Source organism: Oncorhynchus mykiss, chromosome 16 (assembly GCF_057628025.1).
Source record: "Oncorhynchus mykiss isolate SJ-2025 chromosome 16, ASM5762802v1, whole genome shotgun sequence".
Lineage (NCBI taxonomy): Eukaryota > Metazoa > Chordata > Actinopteri > Salmoniformes > Salmonidae > Oncorhynchus > Oncorhynchus mykiss.
The window spans coordinates 2,843,443-2,866,489 of NC_143037.1; the positions used below are offsets into that span (position 1 = coordinate 2,843,443).

Sequence of the window (23,047 nt, forward strand, 5' to 3'; positions counted from 1 at the left end):
GTAGCCTGGTGGTTAGAGTGTAGGGACGGCAGGTAGCCTGGTGGTTAGAGTGTAGAGGGGGCAGGTAGCCTAGTGGTTAGAGTGTAGGGACGGCATGTAGCCTAGTGGTTAGAGTGTAGGGATGGCAGGGTAGCCTAGTGGTTAGAGTGTCGGGACGGCAGGTAGCCTAGTGGTTAGAGTGTAGGGACGGCAGGTAGCCTGGTGGTTGGAGCGTTGGACTAGTAACCGAAAGGTTGCAAGATCGAATCCCAGAGCTGACAAGGTACAAATCTGTCGTTCTGCCCCTGAACAGGCAGTTAACCCACTGTTCCTAGGCCGTCATTGAAAATAAGAATTTAGTTTTAACTGACTTGCCTAGTTAAATAAAGGTACAATAAAATAGATTCAAGGGCTTCATCTGACTCTGGGTTCAGTAGATAAAGGGCATCATCGCCAAAATCCCAAAGTATCCCTTTAACTAGCTTTAATGTCAATGTCAGCTTTAATGAAACCAATTCCTTGGCATCCTGATAGTATGCTTTCTTATGAACCGATCGCCGGAGGGACAGGAGTGTATTACCGGTTGGGGTGATTGCGTCAACACTTACAGGTGATACAGGACATCAGGAAGAACTAAGCCCTCTAGGGGTCTCAGTGTATTACCGGTTGGGGTGATACAGGACAGCAGGAAGAACGAAGCCCTCTAGGGGTCTCAGTGTATCAGTGTATTACCGGTTGGGGTGATACAGGACAGCAGGAAGAACTAAGCTCTCTAGGGGTCTCAGTGTATTACCGGTTGGGGTGATACAGGATATCAGGAAGAACGAAGCTCTCTAGGGTTCTCAGTGTATTACTGGTTGGGGTGATACAGGACAGCAGGAAGAACTAAGCCCTCTAGGGTTCTCAGTGTATTACTGGTTGGGGTGATACAGGACAGCAGGAAGAACTAAGCCCTCTAGGGGTCTCAGTGTATTACCGGTTGGGTTGATACAGGACATCAGGAAGAACTAAGCCCTCTAGGGGTCTCAGTGTATTACCGGTTGGGGTGATACAGGACATCAGGAAGAACTAAGCCCTCTAGGGGTCTCAGTGTATTACCGGTTGGGTTGATACAGGACATCAGGAAGAACTAAGCCCTCTAGGGGTCTCAGTGTATTACCGGTTGGGGTGATACAGGACATGAGGTAGAACTAAGCCCTCTAGGGGTCTCAGTGTATTACCGGTTGGGGTGATACAGGACATGAGGTAGAACTAAGCCCTCTAGGGGTCTCAGTGTATTACCGGTTGGGGTGATACAGGACATGAGGTAGAACTAAGCCCTCTAGGGGTCTCAGTGTATTATATAGGGAATAGGTAGCGTGTGTACAAAACATAAACACCTTCTTAATATTGAGTTGCACTCCCCCCCACTTGCCCTCAGAACAGCCCCGATTCGTTCAGGGTCGTGGACTCTACAAGGTATTCGATGGCGTTCCACAGGGATGCCTGCCCATGTTGACTCTAATGCTGCGTCACCGTTGTCTCAGTTGTGCGTGTCCTTCGGGTGGTGGACCGTTCTTGATACAACACGGAAAACGGTTGAGTTTGAAAAACCCAGCAGCGTTGCAGTTCTTGACACAAACCCGGTGCGCCTGGCACCTACCATCATACCCCGTTCAGAGGCACTTAAATCTTTTGTCTTGGCCGGTTACCTTCTGAATGGCACGCACGCATAATCACATAATCCATGTCTCAAAATCCTTCTTTACCCCGTCTCCTCCCCTTCTTCTACACTGATTGTGACATCAATAAGGGATCATAGGTTTCACCTGGATTCACCTGGTCAGTCTCAATGTTTAGTCCACTCAGTGTATAGGGTGTTGTTTGGGAATCAGCTACCTGGCTCTCTGCCTTGTCCCCGACCCCCAACAAACACAACCTGGCTCTCTGCCTGGTCCCCGACCCCCAACAAACACAACCTGGCTCTCTGCCTGGTCCCCGACCCCCAACAAACATAACCTGGCTCTCTGCCTGGTCCCCGACCCCCAACAAACACAACCTGGCTCTCTGCCTGGTCCCCGACCCCCAACAAACACAACCTGGCTCTCTGCCTGGTCCCCGACCCCCAACAAACACAACCTGGCTCTCTGCCTGGTCCCCGACCCACAACAAACACAACCTGGCTCTCTGCCTGGTCCCCGACCCCCAACAAACACAACCTGGCTCTCTGCCTGGCCCCCGACCCCAACAAACACAACCTGGCTCTCTGCCTGGCCCCCCACCCAAACAAACACAACCTTAATCAGACCACCATCTTTAAGGGGCCGTCACTGACTCAGGTCTCTCGTCCATACGGACCATCCATTCACACAGAGACCCTATTGATCCCTCTGATCTAGGGCTGTACCATGTGGCTGGCCCAGCCGTCACTGACTCAGGTCTCTCGTCCATACGGACCAGCCATTCACACAGAGAACCTATTGATCCCTACTAATTCTACACCACCTACATTGATTTCCTAGTCCTTATGTCAGTCAGGACGTATTGCTGTTCCGTTGGCTGCCTGCTGAACCACCAGCCGAACATCAGTCCATCACTGTGAACATTCCCTCAGCTGTAATGGTAGAAAGTGTTTTTTTACATCTCAGAAGGCAGAGAGAGAGACTGATCCCAAGGGGCAGCAGTAGAACTGGTCTGGTCCAGGAAGTCACCGTGGGACTGTGTCTCTTGTGTGGCAGTCACACACACACACACACGCACGTGCACGTGTGATTGACAGGCCCCTGCCTTCTTTAGCCTGGCGTTCCCACGCTGCATTGGGGGTAATTGTCGGAAGCAGTGAGTTGAAACCACCGGTCCATCCATGGATCACTGCTGGACAAAGACCACAGGGGAGGGAGAGAGGGGGGGGGGAGAGGGAGAGGGGGGGGAGGGGGAGAATGACAAATAGAAATCTGTCTAATTATTGGCTAAATTTAATCACAAACTTCAATGTTAACACATTTCTAAACGGAGATATCAAATTAAGCACAACTCGTCAAACAAACACAGACATGACCAATGTACGGACTCTGTGACCATAGCCTGGTCATGGAGACAGGAGACCATGGACAAACACAGACATGACCAATGTACGGACTCTGTGACCATAGCCTGGTCATGGAGACAGGAGACCATGGACAAACACAGACATGACCAATGTACGGACTCTGTGACCATAGCCTGGTCATGGAGACAGGAGACCATGGACAAACACAGACATGACCAATGTACGGACTCTGTGACCATAGCCTGGTCATGGAGACAGGAGACCATGGACAAACGCAGACATGACCAATGTACGGACTCTGTGACCATAGCCTGGTCATGGAGACAGGAGACCATGGACAAACGCAGACATGACCAATGTACGGACTCTGTGACCATAGCCTGGTCATGGAGACAGGAGACCATGGACAAACGCAGACATGACCAATGTACGGACTCTGTGACCATAGCCTGGTCATGGAGACAGGAGACCATGGACAAACGCAGACATGACCAATGTACGGACTCTGTGACCATAGCCTGGTCATGGAGACAGGAGACCATGGACAAACACAGACATTCAGAGGAGACCTTGTAATCATTGTGGTACAACACTTCCTACTCCACTGTTCAACGAATATGTTTCAATCAGTGGTATTTATCTTAGAAAATCTGAAGAACAAATTGCAGGATTGTTGGCCGGGGCCCAGGAAAATTGCAGTGGCATGTTCTGTTCAGGCCCAAGGCAGTAGCTTGTTCTGTTTCAGGCCCAAGGCAGTAGCTTGTTCTGTTCAGGCCTAAGGCAGTAGCTTGTTCTGTTCAGGCCTAAGGCAGTAGCTTGTTCTGTTCAGGCCTAAGGCAGTAGCTTGTTCTGTTCAGGCCCAAGGCAGTAGCTTGTTCTGTTCAGGCCTAAGGCAGTAGCTTGTTCTGTTCAGGCCTAAGGCAGTAGCTTGTTCTGTTCAGGCCCAAGGCAGTAGCTTGTTCTGTTCAGGCCCAAGGCAGTAAGTAGCTTATTCTGTTCAGGCCTAAGGCAGTAAGTAGCTTGTTCTGTTCAGGCCTAAGGCAGTAAGTAGCTTGTTCTGTTCAGGCCTAAGGCAGTAAGTAGCTTGTTCTGTTCAGGCCTAAGGCAGTAAGTAGCTTGTTCTGTTCAGACCTAAGGCTTCTGAAGCTTCTATTTTGTCATATTTCTGAAAGGTCCCTTTGGGTTTTAGAAAAATGTGTGCTGTGTTTTGTTTTGAGCTGTTCAGTCAATTACAGCTCAGCGTTGGTAACATTTCGTGTAGCCTTATCAGTTTCGAGCCTAATTGTAATGGCGGTTATTTTTAGAGCAGGGCTCTCCAACCCTGTTTCTAGAGAGCTACCCTCCTGTAGGTTTTTAACTCCAACCCTGTTCCTGGAGAGATACCCTCCTGTAGGTTTTAACTCCAACCCTGTTCCTGGAGAGATACCCTCCTGTAGGTTTTAACTCCAACCCCGTTTCTAGAGTGCTACCCTCCTGTAGGTTTTAACTCCAACCTTGTTCCTGGAGAGTCACCCTCCTGTAGGTTTTAACTCCCACCCTGTTCCTGGATAGTCACCCTCCTGTAGGTTTTAACTCCCACCCTGTTCCTGGATAGAGACCCTCCTGTAGTTTTTAACTCCAACCCTGTTCCTGCAGAGAGACCCTCCTGTAGGTTTTAACTCCAACCCTGTTCCTGGAGAGAGACCCTCCTGTAGGTTTTTAACTCCAACCCATTTCCTGGAGAGACCCTCCTGTAGGTTTTAACTCCAACCCCAGTTTCAACTGACCTGATTCATCTTAAAAATCTGGTGTGCTAGGTTAGGGAACTCTCCAGGAGAGGGTTGAAGTTAAAACCTACAGGAGGGTCTCTCTCCAGGAACAGGGTTGGAGTTAAAACCTACAGGAGGGTCTCTCTCCAGGAACAGGGTTGGAGTTAAAACCTACAGGAGGGTATCTCTCCAGGAGGGTATCTCTCCAGGAACAGGGTTGGAGTTAAAACCTACAGGAGGGTGTCTCTCCAGGAACAGGGTTGGATAGTCCTGTTTTACAGCATATGAGGAATTTAGGTCAGTAATCACTCACTTTCAACTGACTATAAATGTCAAAAATCAGTCTCGTGCATGTTGTATTTTGAAGTTCCCATGACTTATATGAGTCAAGTTCTGCAGTGTTTACCAAAAGGACATATCGGTCAGAAAGTGTTGCTTCCTTTTCAACCACATGGGGGCAGTCTTCCCACTCGCTGCTCTCTGAGTAGAACAAGTCACAGCAGCTCCTCTCTCTTACATTCCTGTTTACTCTGTCAATTACAGTGCTTTCATGTGAAAAATAAAACATTTGCCAGAGTAATTTACTCAACTGTCCCTTTTACTAATATGATCTTTTAATCCCACTTGACTGGAGATTCTTCCCAACCCAACAACAGTACTTGTCTTCAAAGTCTGGTAATGAATATCTCATTGTAGGAGAGGTTTTTCTGAGAGGAATTTGTTTGGGTGATTCAAACTTGTTTCCAAGCTGGGAGGGGTTGCATTCTAACATATGAAAGGAGAGGGGCAGAGAGAGAGAGAGTGGAACAGAGGAGGAAGAAGGGGAGAGACAGGAGGGGCAGAGAGAGAGTGGGACAGAGGAGGAAGAAGGGGGAGACAGGAGGAGGGGCAGAGAGAGAGTGGAACAGAGGAGGAAGAAGGGGAGAGACGGGAGGAGAGGCAGAGAGAGAGTGGAACAGAGGAGGAAGGGGGAGAGAAAGGAGGGGGAGAGCAAGAGGGGAACGGAGAGAGGAGAGGCAGTGGGAGGGAGAGCAGAACAGAGAGAGGCGAGGCAGTGGGAGGGAGAGCGGAACAGAGAGAGGAGAGGCAGTTGGAGGGAAAGCGGAACAGAGGCAGTGGGAGGGAGAGCGGAACAGAGGAGAGGCAGTGGGAGGGAGAGCAGAACAGAGAGAGGAGAGGCAGTGGGAGGGAGAGCAGAACAGAGAGAGGGGAGGCAGTGGGAGGGAGAGCGGAACAGAGAGGAGAGGCAGTGGGAGGGAGAGCGGAACAGAGAAGAGAGGCAGTGGGGGAGACATATTGGAACAGAGGCGAGGCAGTGGAAGGGAGAGCGGAACAGAGAGAGGAGAGGCGGTGGGAGGGAGCGCAGAACAGAGAGAGGAGAGGCAGTGGGAGGGAGAGCAGAACAGAGAGAGGCGAGGCAGTGGGAGGGAGAGCGGAACAGAGAGAGGAGAGGCGATGGGAGGGAGAGCAGAACAGAGAGAGGAGAGGCGGTGGGAGGGAGAGCGGAACAGAGAGAGACACTGCATCTTACAGGGATGAGGGGTGGGTTGAGTTTCTAGAGAGGTGGCTAAAGAGGTGGGTCGAGTTTCTGGAGAGGTGGCTCGAGTTTCTAGAGAGGTGGGTCGAGTTTCTAGAGAGGTGGCTAGAGAGGAGGGTCGAGTTTCTAGAGAGACTGCTCGAGTGATGAGTCAAGTTTTTAGAGAGAAGGATCGAGTTTCTAGAGAGATGGATAGATTTTCTAGAGACGTGGGTTGAGTTTCTAGAGGTGGCTAGGGAAATGGGTCGAGTTTCTAGAGATGGGTCGAGTTTCTAGAGAGACGGCTCAAGTTTCTAGGGAGACGGCTTGAAAGATTGGTCAAATTTCTAGGGAGACGGCTAGAGAGATGGGTCGAGTTTCTAGAGAGGTGGGTCGAGTTTGTAGAGAGGTGGGTCGAGTTTCTAGAGACGTGGGTCGAGTTTCTAGAGAGGTGGGTCGAGTTTCTAGAGAGATGGGTCGAGTTTCTAGAGAGATGGGTCGAGTTTCTAGAGAGATGGGTCGAGTTTGTAGAGAGATGGGTCGAGTTTGTAGAGAGATGGGTCGAGTTTGTAGAGAGATGGGTCGAGTTTGTAGAGAGATGGGTCGAGTTTGTAGAGAGATGGGTTGAGTTTGTAGAGAGATGGGTCGAGTTTGTAGAGAGATGGGTCAAGTTTCTAGAGACGTGGGTTGAGTTTCTAGAGAGGTGGGTTGAGTTTCTAGAGGTTGCTAGAAAGGTGGGTCGAGTTTGTAGAGAGGTGGGTCGAGTTTGTAGAGAGGTGGGTCGAGTTTGTAGAGAGATGGATCGAGTTTCTAGAGAGGTGGGTTGAGTTTCTAGAGAGGTGGTCGAGTTTCTAGGGAGATGGTTGAGTTTCTAGGGAGAGGGTCGAGTTTCTAGGGAGATGGTGGAGTTTCTAGGGAGATGGTGGAGTTTCTAGGGAGATGGTGGAGTTTCTAGGGAGATGGTGGAGTTTCTAGGGAGATGGTGGAGTTTCTAGGGAGATGGTGGAGTTTCTAGGGAGATGGTGGAGTTTCTAGGGAGATGGTGGAGTTTCTAGGGAGATGGTTGAGTTTCTTGGGAGATGGGTTTAGTTCTAGAGATCGGTCTAGTTTCTAGAGATTGGTCTAGTTTCTATTGAGATGGCTAGAGATGGGTCTAGTTTCTACAGAGATGGCTAGAGAGATGGGTCTAGTTTCTACTGAGGTTGCTAGAGAGATGGGTCAAGTTTTTACAGAGGTGGCTAGAGTGATGGGTCTAGTTTCTAGAGAGATATTTCTAGGGAGGTGGGTCGAATTTCTAGAGAGGTGGGTCGAATTTCTAGAGAGGTGGGTCGAATTTCTAGAGAGGTGGGTCGAATTTCTAGAGAGGTGGGTCGAATTTCTAGTGGGGTGGGTCAAGTTTCTAGGGAGATGGTCGAGTTTCTAGGGAGATGGTCGAGTTTCTAGGGAGATGGTCGAGTTTCTAGGGAGATGGTCGAGTTTCTAGGGAGATGGTCGAGTTTCTAGGGAGATGGTCGAGTTTCTAGGGAGATGGTCAAGTTTCTCGGGAGATGGTCGAGTTTCTCGGGAGATGGTCGAGTTTCTAGGGAGATGGTCGAGTTTCTAGGGAGATGGTCGAGTTTCTGGGGAGATGGTCGAGTTTCTACGGAGATGGTCAAGTTTTTCTGGAGATGACTAGAGAGATGGGTCTAGTTTCTAGAGATGGGTCTAGTTTCTGCAGAGATGGCTAGAGTTGGGTCTAGTTTCTACAAAGATGGCTAGAGAGATGGGTCTAGTTTTTAGAGAGGTGGTTAGAGCTGGCTCGAGAGATGGGCCTAGTTTCTAAAGAGATGGTTGTCGAGATGGGTCAAGTTTCTAAAAAGATGGCTATAGAGATGGGTCTAGTTTCTAGATAGATGGGTCTAGTTTCCAAAGAGATGGCTAGAGAGATGGGTCTAGTTTCTAATGAGATGGCTAGAAAGATGGGTCTAGTTTCTGAAGATATTGCTAGAGAGATGGGTCTGGTTTCTGAAGATATGGCTAGAGAGATGGGTCTAGTTTCTAGATAGATGGGTCTAGTTTCCAAAGAGATGGCTAGAGAGATGGGTCTAGTTTCTAATGAGATGGCTAGAAAGATAGGTCTAGTTTCTGAAGATATGGCTGGAGAGATGGCTAGAGAGATGGGTCTGGTTTCCACTGAGATGGCTAGAGAGAGGGGTCTGGATTCTGAAGAGATGGCTGGACAGATTGGTCTAGTTTCTGAAGAGATGGCTAGAGAGATGGGTCTGGTTTCTGAAGAGATGACTAGAGAGATGGGTCTGGTTTCTATAGAGATGGCTAGAGAGATGGGTCTAGTTTTTAGAGAGATCGGTCTAGTTTCTGGAGAGAGGGCTCTGGGGTGATGTTAAAACCTCTTGGGGCTAGGGCAAAAAAACAGGGAAAATGCAGCGCGGCAAATTAAAAACAATGTCATAAAATCAAACATTCATTAAATCACACATGTAAGATACTCAATTAAAACTACACTCGTTGAGAATCCAGACAACATTTTAAAAAGGCTTTTATCTGATGATAGCACAATGTCAACACAGAGAGTAGCATATTTCAACCCTGCAGGCGCTACACAAAACGCAGAAATAAAATATAACTCATGCCTTACCTTTGACGAGCTTCTTTTGATGGCACTCCAATATGTCCCATAAATATCACAATTGGTCCTTTTGTTCGATTAATTCCGTCCATATATATCCAAAATGTCCATTTATTTGATGCGTTTGATCCAGACAAAAACAGCATCCAAAAAACGCAACATCCTGTTGTCTGTTACAGTGTGGGAGTCTCTCAGCAACCTGTTGTGTCTGTGTTACAGTGTGGGAGTCTCTCAGCAACCTGTTGTGTCTGTTACAGTGTGGGAGTCTCTCAGCAACCTGTTGTCTGTTACAGTGTGGGAGCCTCTCAGCAACCTGTTGTCTTACAGTGTGGGAGCCTCTCAGCAACCTGCTGTCTGTGTTACAGTGTGGGAGTCTCTCAGCAACCTGTTGTGTCTGTGTTACAGTGTGGGAGTCTCTCAGCAACCTGTTGTCTGTTACAGTGTGGGAGCCTCTCAGCAACCTGTTGTCTTACAGTGTGGGAGTCTCTCAGCAACCTGTTGTGTCTGTTACAGTGTGGGAGTCTCTCAGCAACCTGTTCTGTCTGTGTTACAGTGTGGGAGTCTCTCAGCAACCTGTTGTGTCTGTGTTACAGTGTGGGAGTTTCTCAGCAACCTGTTGTCTGTTACAGTGTGGGAGCCTCTCAGCAACCTGTTGTGTCTGTGTTACAGTGTGGGAGCCTCTCAGCAACCTGTTGTGTCTGTGTTACAGTGTGGGAGTCTCTCAGCAACCTGTTGTGTCTGTTACAGTGTGGGAGTCTCTCAGCAACCTGTTGTGTCTGTGTTACAGTGTGGGAGTCTCTCAGCAACCTGTTGTGTCTGTGTTACAGTGTGGGAGCCTCTCAGCAACCTGTTGTCTGTTACAGTGTGGGAGCCTCTCAGCAACCTGTTTTGTCTGTTACAGTGCGGGAGTCTCTCAGCAACCTGTTGTGTCTGTGTTACAGTGTGGGAGTCTCTCAGCAACCTGTTGTGTCTGTGTTACAGTGTGGGAGTCTCTCAGCAACCTGTTGTGTCTGTTACAATGTGGGAGTCTCTCAGCAACCTGTTGTGTCTGTGTTACAGTGTGGGAGTCTCTCAGCAACCTGTTGTGTCTGTGTTACAGTGTGGGAGCCTCTCAGCAACCTGTTGTGTCTGTTACAATGTGGGAGTCTCTCAGCAACCTGTTGTGTCTGTGTTACAGTGTGGGAGTCTCTCAGCAACCTGTTGTCTGTTACAGTGTGGGAGCCTCTCAGCAACCTGTTGTCTTACAGTGTGGGAGCCTCTCAGCAACCTGTTGTGTCTGTGTTACAGTGTGGGAGTCTCTCAGCAACCTGTTGTCTGTTACAGTGTGGGAGCCTCTCAGCAACCTGTTGTCTTACAGTGTGGGAGTCTCTCAGCAACCTGTTGTGTCTGTGTTACAGTGTGGGAGTCTCTCAGCAACCTATTGTCTGTTACAGTGTGGGAGTCTCTCAGCAACCTGTTGTGTCTGTTACAATGTGGGAGTCTCTCAGCAACCTGTTGTGTCTGTTACAGTGTGGGAGCCTCTCAGCAACCTGTTGCGTCTGTGTTACAGTGTGGGAGTCTCTCAGCAACCTGTTGTGTCTGTGTTACAGTGTGGGAGTCTCTCAGCAACCTGTTGTGTCTGTTACAGTGTGGGAGTCTCTCAGCAACCTGTTGTGTCTGTGTTACAGTGTGGGAGCCTCTCAGCAACCTGTTGTGTCTGTTACAGTGTGGGAGCCTCTCAGCAACCTGTTGTGTCTGTTACAATGTGGGAGTCTCTCAGCAACCTGTTGTGTCTGTTACAGTGTGGGAGCCTCTCAGCAACCTGTTGTGTCTGTTACAATGTGGGAGTCTCTCAGCAACCTGTTGTGTCTGTGTTACAGTGTGGGAGTCTCTCAGCAACCTGTTGTGTCTGTGTTACAGTGTGGGAGTCTCTCAGCAACCTGTTGTGTCTGTGTTACAGTGTGGGAGCCTCTCAGCAACCTGTTGTGTCTGTTACAATGTGGGAGTCTCTCAGCAACCTGTTGTGTCTGTGTTACAGTGTGGGAGTCTCTCAGCAACCTGTTGTCTGTTACAGTGTGGGAGCCTCTCAGCAACCTGTTGTGTCTGTTACAATGTGGGAGCCTCTCAGCAACCTGTTGTGTCTGTTACAGTGTGGGAGCCTCTCAGCAACCTGTTGTGTCTGTTACAATGTGGGAGTCTCTCAGCAACCTGTTGTGTCTGTGTTACAGTGTGGGAGTCTCTCAGCAACCTGTTGTCTGTTACAGTGTGGGAGCCTCTCAGCAACCTGTTGTCTTACAGTGTGGGAGTCTCTCAGCAACCTGTTGTCTGTGTTACAGTGTGGGAGTCTCTCAGCAACCTGTTGTGTCTGTGTTACAGTGTGGGAGTCTCTCAGCAACCTGTTGTCTGTTACAGTGTGGGAGCCTCTCAGCAACCTGTTGTCTTACAGTGTGGGAGTCTCTCAGCAACCTGTTGTGTCTGTGTTACAGTGTGGGAGTCTCTCAGCAACCTGTTGTGTCTGTTACAGTGTGGGAGTCTCTCAGCAACCTGTTCTGTCTGTGTTACAGTGTGGGAGTCTCTCAGCAACCTGTTCTGTCTGTGTTACAGTGTGGGAGCTATGCTGTGTTGGTGGATCTACAGATCATTGGGCCTCTGGGCCACGGAGCACCACAGGAAACCAGCTGGTTCACTATGGAGCACACTGAGGTATGGAGATATGGGAGACAAGGTGTGTTTGTGTTGATCTTGGAGGGAGGAAACTTTCACAACAACCTTTCATTTAATAGAAACAATAAGAAGGGTACAAAAATAACCGGTATCAGAATAAAAATGTTAATACCATCGACATCAACAATAACACAACGTTTATTTGAGTATGATTAATTAAATACTGAACAAATAAATACCTGACTTATGTTTTAGTATGTCTTCCTTATAGATACCACCCCACTGAGATGTGTATTAATATAGATGTATATTAATATAGATAGGTACCACCTCACTGAGATGTGTATTAATATAGATGTGTATTAATATAGATAGGTACCACCTCACTGAGATGTGTATTAATATAGATGTATATTAATATAGATAGGTACCACCTCACTGAGATGTGTATTAATATAGATGTATATTAATATAGATAGGTACCACCTCACTGAGATGTGTATTAATATAGATGTGTATTAATATAGATAGGTACCACCTCACTGAGATGTGTATTAATATAGATGTGTATTAATATAGATAGGTACCACCTCACTGAGATGTGTATTAATATAGATGTGTATTAATATAGATGTGTATTAATATAGATGTGTATTAATATACAGTGCCTTGCGAAAGTATTCGGCCCCCTTGAACTTTGCGACGTTTTGCCACATTTCAGGCTTCAAACATAAAGATATAAAACTGTATTTTTTTGTGAAGAATCAACAACAAGTGGGACACAATCATGAAGTGGAACGACATTTATTGGATATTTCAAACTTTTTTAACAAATCAAAACTGAAAAATTGGGCGTGCAAAATTGTTCAGCCCCTTTACTTTCAGTGCAGCAAACTCTCTCCAGAAGTTCAGTGAGGATCTCTGAATGATCCAACGTTGACCTAAATGACTAATGATGATAAATACAATCCACCTGTGTGTAATCAAGTCTCCGTATAAATGCACCTGCACTGTGATAGTCTCAAGAGGTCCGTTAAAAGCACAGAGAGCATCATGAAGAACAAGGAACACACCAGGCAGGTCCGAGATACTGTTGTGAAGAAGTTTAAAGCCGGATTTGGATACAAAAAGATTTCCCAAGCTTTAAACATCCCAAGGAGCACTGTGCAAGCGATAATATTGAAATGGAAGGAGTATCAGACCACTGCAAATCTACCAAGACCTGGCCGTCCCTCTAAACTTTCAGCTCATACAAGGAGAAGACTGATCAGAGATGCAGCCAAGAGGCCCATGATCACTCTGGATGAACTGCAGAGATCTACAGCTGAGGTGGGAGACTCTGTCCATAGGACAACAATCAGTCGTATATTGCACAAATCTGGCCTTTATGGAAGAGTGGCAAGAAGAAAGCCATTTCTTAAAGATATCCATAAAAAGTGTCATTTAAAGTTTGCCACAAGCCACCTGGGAGACACACCAAGCATGTGGAAGAAGGTGCTCTGGTCAGATGAAACCAAAATTGAACTTTTTGGCAACAATGCAAAACGTTATGTTTGACGTAAAAGCAACACAGCTCATCACCCTGAACACACCATCCCCACTGTCAAACATGGTGGTGGCAGCATCATGGTTTGGGCCTGCTTTTCTTCAGCAGGGACAGGGAAGATGGTTAAAATTGATGGGAAGATGGATGGAGACAAATACAGGACCATTCTGGAAGAAAACCTGATGGAGTCTGCAAAAGACCTGAGACTGGGACGGAGATTTGTCTTCCAACAAGACAATGATCCAAAACATAAAGCAAAATCTACAATGGAATGGTTCAAAAATAAACATATCCAGGTGTTAGAATGGCCAAGTCAAAGTCCAGACCTGAATCCAATCGAGAATCTGTGGAAAGAACTGAAAACTGCTGTTCACAAATGCTCTCCATCCAACCTCACTGAGCTCGAGCTGTTTTGCAAGGAGGAATGGGAAAAAAATTCAGTCTCTCGATGTGCAAAACTGATAGAGACATACCCCAAGCGACTTACAGCTGTAATCGCAGCAAAAGGTGGCGCTACAAAGTATTAACTTAAGGGGGCTGAATAATTTAGCACGCCCAATTTTTCCGTTTTTGATTTGTTAAAAAAGTTTGAAATATCCAATAAATGTCGTTCCACTTCATGATTGTGTTCCACTTGTCGTTGATTCTTCACAAAAAAATACAGTTTTATATCTTTATGTTTGAAGCCTGAAATGTGGCAAAATGTCGCAAAGTTCAAGGGGGCCGAATACTTTCGCAAGGCACTGTAGGTAGGTACCACCTCACTGAAATGTGTATTAATATAGATGTGTATTAATATAGATAGGTACCACCTCACTGAGATGTGTATTAATATAGATGTGTATTAATATAGATGTATTAATATAGATAGGTACCACCTCACTGAGATGTGTATTAATATAGATGTGTATTAATATAGATAGATACCACCTCACTGGGATGTGTATTAATATAGATGTGTATTAATATAGATAGGTACCACCTCACTGAGATGTGTATTAATATAGATGTGTATTAATATAGATAGATACCACCTCACTGGGATGTGTATTAATATAGATCTGTATTAATATAGATAGGTACCACCTCACTGAGATGTGTATTAATATAGATGTGTATTAATATAGATAGGTACCACCTCACTGGGATGTGTATTAATATAGATCTGTATTAATATAGATAGGTACCACCTCACTGAGATGTGTATTAATATAGATGTGTATTAATATAGATAGGTACCACCTCACTGGGATGTGTATTAATATAGATGTGTATTAATATAGATAGATTCCACCTCACTGAGATGTGTATTAATATAGATGTGTATTAATATAGATGTATTAATATAGATAGATACCACCTCACTGAGATGTGTATTAATATAGATGTGTATTAATATAGATGTATTAATATAGATAGATACCACCTCACTGAGATGTGTATTAATATAGATGTGTATTAATATAGATAGGTACCACCTCACTGAGATGTGTATTAATATAGATGTGTATTAATGTAGATAGATACCACCTCACTGGGATGTATTAATATAGATAGGTACCACCCCACCCCACTTCTCTCTTAATATCTCCTCCCTGGTGTGGTTGTACCTCTACCATTAATGTCTCCTACTCCCTCCCTGTAACATCTTGTCCTCTATCCTCTCCAGGAGGTCACTAGTCTGGTGAGAGATGCTGTGGACCGGAGGGTGAGGCTCTACATAGACTGCCTTCACAAAAGAGGACAGCCCAAACACAAGAGAGAGCTGCCACGTGCTAACCCCCTCTGTGTGAAAGGTAATCCTTTAACCTGTAACCTCTGACCTCCCCCCTAACCCTTCACAAGAGAGAGCTGCCACGTGTCAAACCCCTCTGTGTGAAAGGTAGTCCTTTAACCTGTAACCTCTGACCTCCCCCCTAACCCTTCACAAGAGAGAGCTGCCACGTGTCAAACCCCTCTGTGTGAAAGGTAGTCCTTTAACCTGTAACCTCTGACCTCCCCCCTAACCCTTCACAAGAGAGAGAGCTGCCACGTGTCAAACCCCTCTGTGTGAAAGGTAGTCCTTTAACCTGCGACCTCTTTTAAAAGTTAAATGTCAGCTTTGGACGCCATAGTGCACCCAACTGGACTGGAGGTGTGGAGTCTTAGTTGGTCCTTTAAGCCAGATCCGTTCCAGCCGGTGTGTAGAATACCTATATTCACGCTCTCCTTCAAAAGTTGATTTATTTTTGTTTAGTGCCGCAAGAGTACATTGTTGCTGGTCTTGAGCGGCTGTCACACGTCATATTACATAACAACCAGTAACCTATCACAATCAACATCATAAAACCACTTAACAACCAGTAACCTATCACAATCAACATCATAAAACCACTTAACAACCAGTAACCTATCACAATCACCACCATAAAACCACATAACAACCAGTAACCTATCACAATCAACATCATAAAACCACATAACAACCAGTAACCTATCACAATCAACATCATAAAACCACTTAACAACCAGTAACCTATCACAATCAACATCATAAAACCACTTAACAACCAGTAACCTATCACAATCACCACCATAAAACCACATAACAACCAGTAACCTATCACAATCACCACCATAAAACCACATAACAACCAGTAACCTATCACAATCAACATCATAAAACCACATAACAACCAGTAACCTATCACAATCACCACCATAAAACCACATAACAACCAGTAACCTATCACAATCAACATCATAAAACCACATAACAACCAGTAACCTATCACAATCACCACCATAAAACCACATAACAACCAGTAACCTATCACAATCACCACCATAAAACCACATAACAACCAGTAACCTATCACAATCAACATCATAAAACCACATAACAACCAGTAACCTATCACAATCACCACCATAAAACCACATAACAACCAGTAACCTATCACAATCACCACCATAAAACCACATAACAACTTTCATGATACAACCACAGCAATCAGTGCTGTAGGTTTCAAATTGAATCAGATGTTATTGGTCACATACACATATTTATCAGATGTTGTTGCAGGTGTAGCGAAATGATTGTGTTCCTAGCTCCAACAGTGCGGTAGTATCTAAAAACAATTCATAACAAAAAGTTAAATAACGGAATTAAGAAATATATTAATGTTAGGACGAGCAATGTCAGAGTGGCATTGACAAGAATACAATATATGCATATGAAATAAGTAAAGCGGTATGTAAACATTATTTTAATCATTAATTAAAGTGACAATGTTCTCAAGTTTGATCTGATCAACATCATGTAGTTAGTTAGTCAGTTCTGTTAGTCAGTTCTGTTAGTCAGTTCTGATGTATCCACTCTGTCTCCCAGTGTTTCCCTGTTCTCATAACCTCTGTCCATAAACATTTGTAAAAAGATTTATTCTGGCTCCTCACTTAACACCTGTATGATGCTCATCTGGCCTAGAAACACACTGTAATGCATTCAGTCAAGGTGGGAATTCAGTTGTTTGGCCTAGAAACACACTGTAATGCATTCAGTCAAGGTGGGAATTCAGTTGTTTGGCCTAGAAACACACTAATGCATTCAGTCAGGGTGGGAATTCAGTTGTTTGGCCTAGAAACACACTGTAAAGCATTCAGTCAAGGTGGGAATTCAGTTGTTTGGCCTAGAAACACACTGTAATGCAGTCAGGGTGGGAATTCAGTTGTTTGGCCTAGAAACACACTGTAATGCATTCAGTCAAGGTGGGAATTCAGTTGTTTGGCCTAGAAACACACTGTAATGCAGTCAGGGTGGGAATTCAGTTGTCTGGCCTAGAAACACACTGTAATGCATTCAGTCAAGGTGGGAATTCAGTTGTTTGGCCTAGAAACACACTGTAATGCATTCAGTCAAGGTGGGAATTCAGTTGTTTGGCCTAGAAACACACTGTAATGCAGTCAGGGTGGGAATTCAGTTGTTTGGCCTAGAAACACACTATAATGCATTCAGTCAAGATCGAAATTCAGTTGTTTGGCCTAGAAACACACTGTAATGCATTCAGTCAAGGTGGGAATTCAGTTGTTTGGCCTAGAAACACACTGTAATGCAGCCAGGGTGGGAATTCATTGTTTGGCCTAGAAACACACACTAATGCAGTCAGGGTGGGTATTCAGTTGTTCGGCCTAAAAACACACTGTAATGCAGTCAGGGTGGGAATTCAGTTGTCTGGCCTAGAAACACACTGTAATGCATTCAGTCAAGGTGGGAATTCAGTTGTTTGGCCTCGAAACACACTGTAATGTTTTCAGTCAAGGTGGGAATTCAGTTGTTTGGCCTAGAAACACTCCGTAATGCATTCAGTCAAGGTGGGAATTCAGTTGTTTGGCATAGAAACACACTGTAATGCATTCAGTCAAGGTGGGAATTCAGTTGTTTGGCCTAGAAACACACTGTAATGCATTCAGTCAAGGTGGGAATTCAGTTGTTTGGCCTAGAAACACACTGTAATGCAGCCAGGGTGGGAATTCAGTTGTTTGGCCTAGAAACACACTGTAATGCATTCAGTCAGGGTGGGAATTCAGTTGTTTGGCCTAGAAACACACTGTAATGCATTCAGTCAAGGTGGGAATTCAGTTGTTTGGCCTAGAAACACACTGTAATGCAGTCAGGGTGGGAATTCAGTTGTTTGGCCTAGAAACACACTAATGCATACAGTCAAGATCGGAATTCAGTTGTTTGGCCTAGAAACACACTGTAATGCATTCAGTCAAGGTGGGAATTCAGTTGTTTGGCCTAGAAACACACTGTAATGCAGTCAAGGTGGGAATTCATTGTTTGGCCTAGAAACACACTGTAATGCAGTCAAGGTGGGAATTCAGTTGTTTGGCCTAGAAACACACTGTAATGCATTCAGTCAAGATCGGAATTCAGTTGTGTGGCCTAGAAACACACTGTAATGCATTCAGTCAAGGTGGGAATTCAGTTGTTTGGCCTAGAAACACACTGTAATGCAGTCAAGGTGGGAATTCAGTTGTTCGGCCTAGAAACACACTGTAATGCAGTCAGGGTGGGAATTCAGTTGTCTGGCCTAGAAACACACTGTAATGCATTCAGTCAAGGTGGGAATTTAGTTGTTTGGCCTAGAAACACACTGTAATGCAGTCAAGGTGGGAATTCATTGTTTGGCCTAGAAACACACACTAATGCAGTCAGGGTGGGAATTCAGTTGTCTGGCCTAGAAACACACTGTAATGCATTCAGTCAAGGTGGGAATTCAGTTGTTTGGCCTAGAAACACACTGTAATGCAGTCAGTCAAGGTGGGAATTCAGTTGCAAAACAGAATGTGTGTCATCATGTCATGGCGGCAGTCTGTATCTTCTAGGGATTTTTCCACAAAATGGGATCCTATGTAGTGCACTACTTTTGACCAGGTCACATATGTCTCTGCTCATAAGTAGTGCACTATAAAGGGATTAGAGTGCCATTTGGGATACATGCTTGGAAAGAACCAGCGTGGGAGGAGATGGAATTTTTTTTTAAAACAACAGGACTAGTTGGGACTTGGCGGCGGCTTTGTTCGTGCACCCAGGATGTGACCCAACCCAATGGATTGATATGAAGGTGTGTGTCTACGTGTGTGTGACCCACCCAATGGACCCGAGGAGTGATATGGAGTTTGTATGCTGTTTAACTTGGCAAGTCCTAGTCAGCTCATATCCATAGTTACACATATAGTCCCTTCCTTCAGTTCTCGCAGAGGTAACCGAGGTGAGGACATAGAGAATGTCTGCTCCTGTTGCCGCTGTTGACACACCCGTTGTGCTGTTTGTATGTGTGTTCTACAGATACTAACCGGCCCGGGTCTGTCACCTAGACTCTCGAGAGCGCCCTTAAATTGTCTCCGCCTGTGGCGCACAGCTTCCAAGTAGTCCGCATTATATGAAAATGTTGGTTCCTCTTAAAAAGCACTTGGCTCTCTCCAGAACAGTCATCTTGTCCTTAAACTTGAAGAATTTGACCACTACCGGCTTGGGTCTGTCACCTGGGCTGGTTACAGGTTTTTCCCAGACATGTGGGCGCGCTCTACCTCAGTCTTCTTATGATCAATCTGCAGCTTTTCAGTGATCCTCAGACTCAGCCCAGTTCTCATGTGGAGAGACTGGTATACCATCCATAATGATGATAATCCTCCTGGATTGTCCAGATTGTCTGTTTTCAAAGTCACCTGTAATAATGATTCACAATCTCTTTCAGAACATTTTCCTCTCCCTGGGAGAACTGCAAACTGTTCTTAAGGTCCTGGAGCTCTTTGATCAGATCGTCCATTCTTTTGTTAATTGAGTCCATCTTTATTTGGAAAAGGCATTTTTTTCCTCTTTTTACAACTGCTTGTAGAACCCTTTTTGTTGGTTTAAAAGATCCTTCACCTGTGATAGAGAAACACTGTCTTCTCTTGGTCCCACCGGCTTTGGATGACATGGTAGCAAAGTAGCCTAACGCTGGTACTCAACGTAGTTCCAGGCAGGGCAGGTATCTGCGGTCCTAGCCACAAGAGCTAACCGCGTCGCGGTTGTGTTCAAGTTTTCAAGGAAACCTTGCTAGTTTGATAGCTAGTTAGCAGCTAGGTTCAGCCTTTAAAACATGTTACAAACTGTATCAATCCGAGAACAAAAGTTCAAAGAGATATAGAAAATGTCCTTAAGGCCAATTTACCAATTATAAGTTAACAAGAGAAAATTAATATGGATGGAATAATTTCCCTAGGTGAGCTTTTGGAGGCTATTAGTCTACAAACTGTCCCTAACCAGAATAGAAAGAGTGGGAGGCCCCGGTGCACAACTGAGCAAGAGGACAAGTATATTAGTTTCTAGTTTGAGAAAGTGAAGAGGCGACTCCGGGATGCTGGCCTTCTAGGCAGAGTTCCTCTGTCCAGTGTCTGTGCTCTTTTGCCCATCTTAATCTTTTTGTTTTATTGGCCAGTCTGAGATATGTCTTTTTCTTTGCAACTCTGCCTAGAAGGCCAGCATATTTTGCGGGTAGTATTTAATGAAGCTGCCAGTTGAGGACTTGTGAGGCGTCGGTTTCTCAAACTAGACACTCTTAATCTACTTGTCCTCTTGCTCAGTTGTGCACCGGGGCCTCCCACTCCTCTTTCTATTCTGGTTAGATCAAGTTTGTGCTGTTCTGAGAAGGGAGAATACAGTGTTGTACAATCTTCTGTTTCTTGGCAATTTCTCAGAACAAGAATATACTGACGAGTTTCAGAAGAAAGTGGTGGATGTCTTCAAAAAAGTTTGGTTTTGATCTGGTATTTATTTCCTGGGTTGTGCGATTGTAAAATCTCCCCCAAAGCAGGTCTAAAACAAATGGACAAATCTCTGATCCATTTAAGCTATAAAGAGGGACCAGACAGGGATGCCCTCTGTCCAGTTATTTATTTGCTTTAGCCACGGAGCCCATAGCATCAATAGTTAAAACTCTTTGCTCAATTTGGGGAATAGAGATTGGTGGAGAACGACATGTGATATCATTGTATGCAGATGACATTTTACTGAATTTATCTGAACCAGAACATTCTCTGTAATTTGTTGTACTCATCTTGGATGCTTATTGTGCTGTATTAGGATTCGAAGTGAATGGGGAGAAATATTTATATATAATATATATATATAATATAAGCCCATTTCTAATTATGACTTCTGTGAAAATGTACAAAGACACATGAAATACCTGGGTATTTTGATACTATGCAATTTGGAGGAGACCAATTACCAATCAATTACCAATCAATTACTCTCCTTTACTAGATAAAATGTATTCTGATGTTCAGAGATGTCTCCACATTAGGTACCTCAACCTAATCAAATTTAATATATTACCAAACTTGATGTATTTATTTTAAGCCTTACCAGTTTCAATTCCATTCGACTTCTTTAAGAAAATATATGGCCTAATCTCCAACTTTATTTGGAATGGAAAGATCTCAAGTCAAGTTTTTCTAATCATAGTCGCACACTCTATGTAGCCTAGCCCATAGGCCTATATGTTTTCATAAGGTTTGTATCACAACTGAAGTTGCCAAATCATTTCTTAAATTTAAGCACGTTAATCCGCTTTAGAAGGGGTGTAGAGCCTAAATGGGATACATAAGCAGCACGTTAATCCACTATAGAAGGGGTGTAGAGCCTAAATGGGATACATAAGCAGCACGTTAATCCACTATAGAAGGGGTGTAGAGCCTAAATGGGATACATAAACTGCACGTTAATCCGCTATAGAATCAAATCAAATCAAATTGATTCATATAGCCCTTCGTACATCAGCTGATATCTCAAAGTGCTGTACAGAAACCCAGCCTAAAACCCCAAACAGCAAGCAATGCAGGTGTAGAAGCACGGTGGCTAGGAAAAACTCCCTAGAAAGGCCAAAACCTAGGAAGAAACCTAGAGAGGAACCAGGCTATGTGGGGTGGCCAGTCCTCTTCTGGCTGTGCCGGGTGGAGATTATAACAGAACATGGCCAAGATGTTCAAATGTTCATAAATTACCAGCATGGTCAAATAATAATAATCACAGGCAGAACAGTTGAAACTGGAGCAGCAGCACAGCCAGGTGGACTGGGGACAGCAAGGAGTCATCATGCCAGGTAGTCCTGAGGCATGGTCCTAGGGCTCAGGTCCTCCAAGAGAGAGAAAGAGAGAATTAGAGAGAGCATACTTAAATTCACACAGGACACCGGATAAGACAGGAGAAATACTCCAGATATAACAGACTGACCCTAGCCCCCTGACACAAACTACTGCAGCATAAATAATGGAGGCTGAGACAGGAGGGATCAGGAGACACTGTGGCCCCATCCGATGATACCCCCGGACAGGGCCAAACAGGAAGGCTATAACCCCACCCACTTTGCCAAAGCACAGCCCCCACACCACTAGAGGGATATCTTCAACCACCAACTTACCATCCTGAGACAAGGCCGAGTATAGCCCACAAAGATCTCCGCCAAGGCACAACCCAATGGGGGGCGCCAACCCAGACAGGAAGATCACATCAGTGACTCAACCCACTCAAGTGACGCACCTCTCCCAGGGACGGCATGACAGAGCACCAGTAAGCCAGTGATTCAGCCCCTGTAATAGGGTTAGAGGCAGAGAATCCCAGTGGAGAGAGGGGAACCGGCCAGGCAGAGACAGCAAGGGCGGTTTGTTGCTCCAGAGCCTTTCCGTTCACCTTCACACTCCTGGGCCAGACTACACTCAATCATATGACCCACTGAAGAGATGAGTCTTCAGTAAAGACTTAAAAGGTTGAGACCAAATTTGCGTCTCTCACATGGGTAGGCATTACCATTCCATAAAAATGGAGCTCTATAGGAGAAAGCCCTGCCTCCAGCTGTTTGCTTAGAAATTCTAGGGACAATTAGGAAGCCTGCGTCTTGTGACCGTAGCGTACGTGTAGGTATGTACGACAGGACCAAATCAGAGAGATGGGTAGGAGGAAGCCCATGTAATGCTTTGTAGGTTAGCAGTAAAACCTTGAAATCAGCCCTTGCCTTGACAGGAAGCCAGTGTAGGGAGGCTAGCACTGGAGTAATATGATCAAATTTTTTGGTTCTAGTCAGGATTCTAGCAGCCGTATTTAGCACTAACTGAAGTTTATTTAGTGCTTTATCCGGGTAGCCGGAAAGTAGAGCATTGCAGTCTAACCTAGAAGTAACAAAAGCATGGATACATTTTTCTGCATCATTTTTGGACAGAAAGTTTTCAGATTTTAGCAATGTTACGTAGATGGAAAAAAGCTGTCCTTGAAATAATCTTGATATGTTTGTCAAAAGAGAGATCAGGGTCCAGAGTAACGCTGAGGTCCTTCACAGTTTTATTTGAGACGACTGTACAACCATTAACATTAATTGTCAGATTCAACTGTTTCTTGGGACCTAGAACAAGCATCTCTGTTTTGTCCGAGTTTAGTAGA

General features: G+C 45.2%; 1 protein-coding gene and 1 long non-coding RNA gene across 6 annotated transcripts in view; one reads left to right on the forward strand and one right to left on the reverse strand.

The window, feature by feature from the left end:
• The window catches only part of LOC149976526 (uncharacterized), a 206,188-nt gene that overhangs the window by 124,456 nt on the left and 58,685 nt on the right, over positions 1–23,047 (reverse strand). The window lies entirely within an intron of this gene.
• The window catches only part of slx4ip (SLX4 interacting protein), a 124,623-nt gene that overhangs the window by 16,835 nt on the left and 84,741 nt on the right, over positions 1–23,047 (forward strand). For all 5 annotated transcript variants that reach the window (XR_016487084.1, XR_016487083.1, XM_036945974.2 and 2 more), the window contains exons 3-4: positions 11,481–11,579; positions 14,756–14,882. Coding sequence is in view for 3 of the 5 variants with exons in the window: in XM_036945974.2 (XP_036801869.2) it covers positions 11,481–11,579; positions 14,756–14,882 (226 nt within the window). In the remaining 2 variants the exon portion in view is untranslated. The remainder of the gene's footprint in view (positions 1–11,480; positions 11,580–14,755; positions 14,883–23,047) is intronic.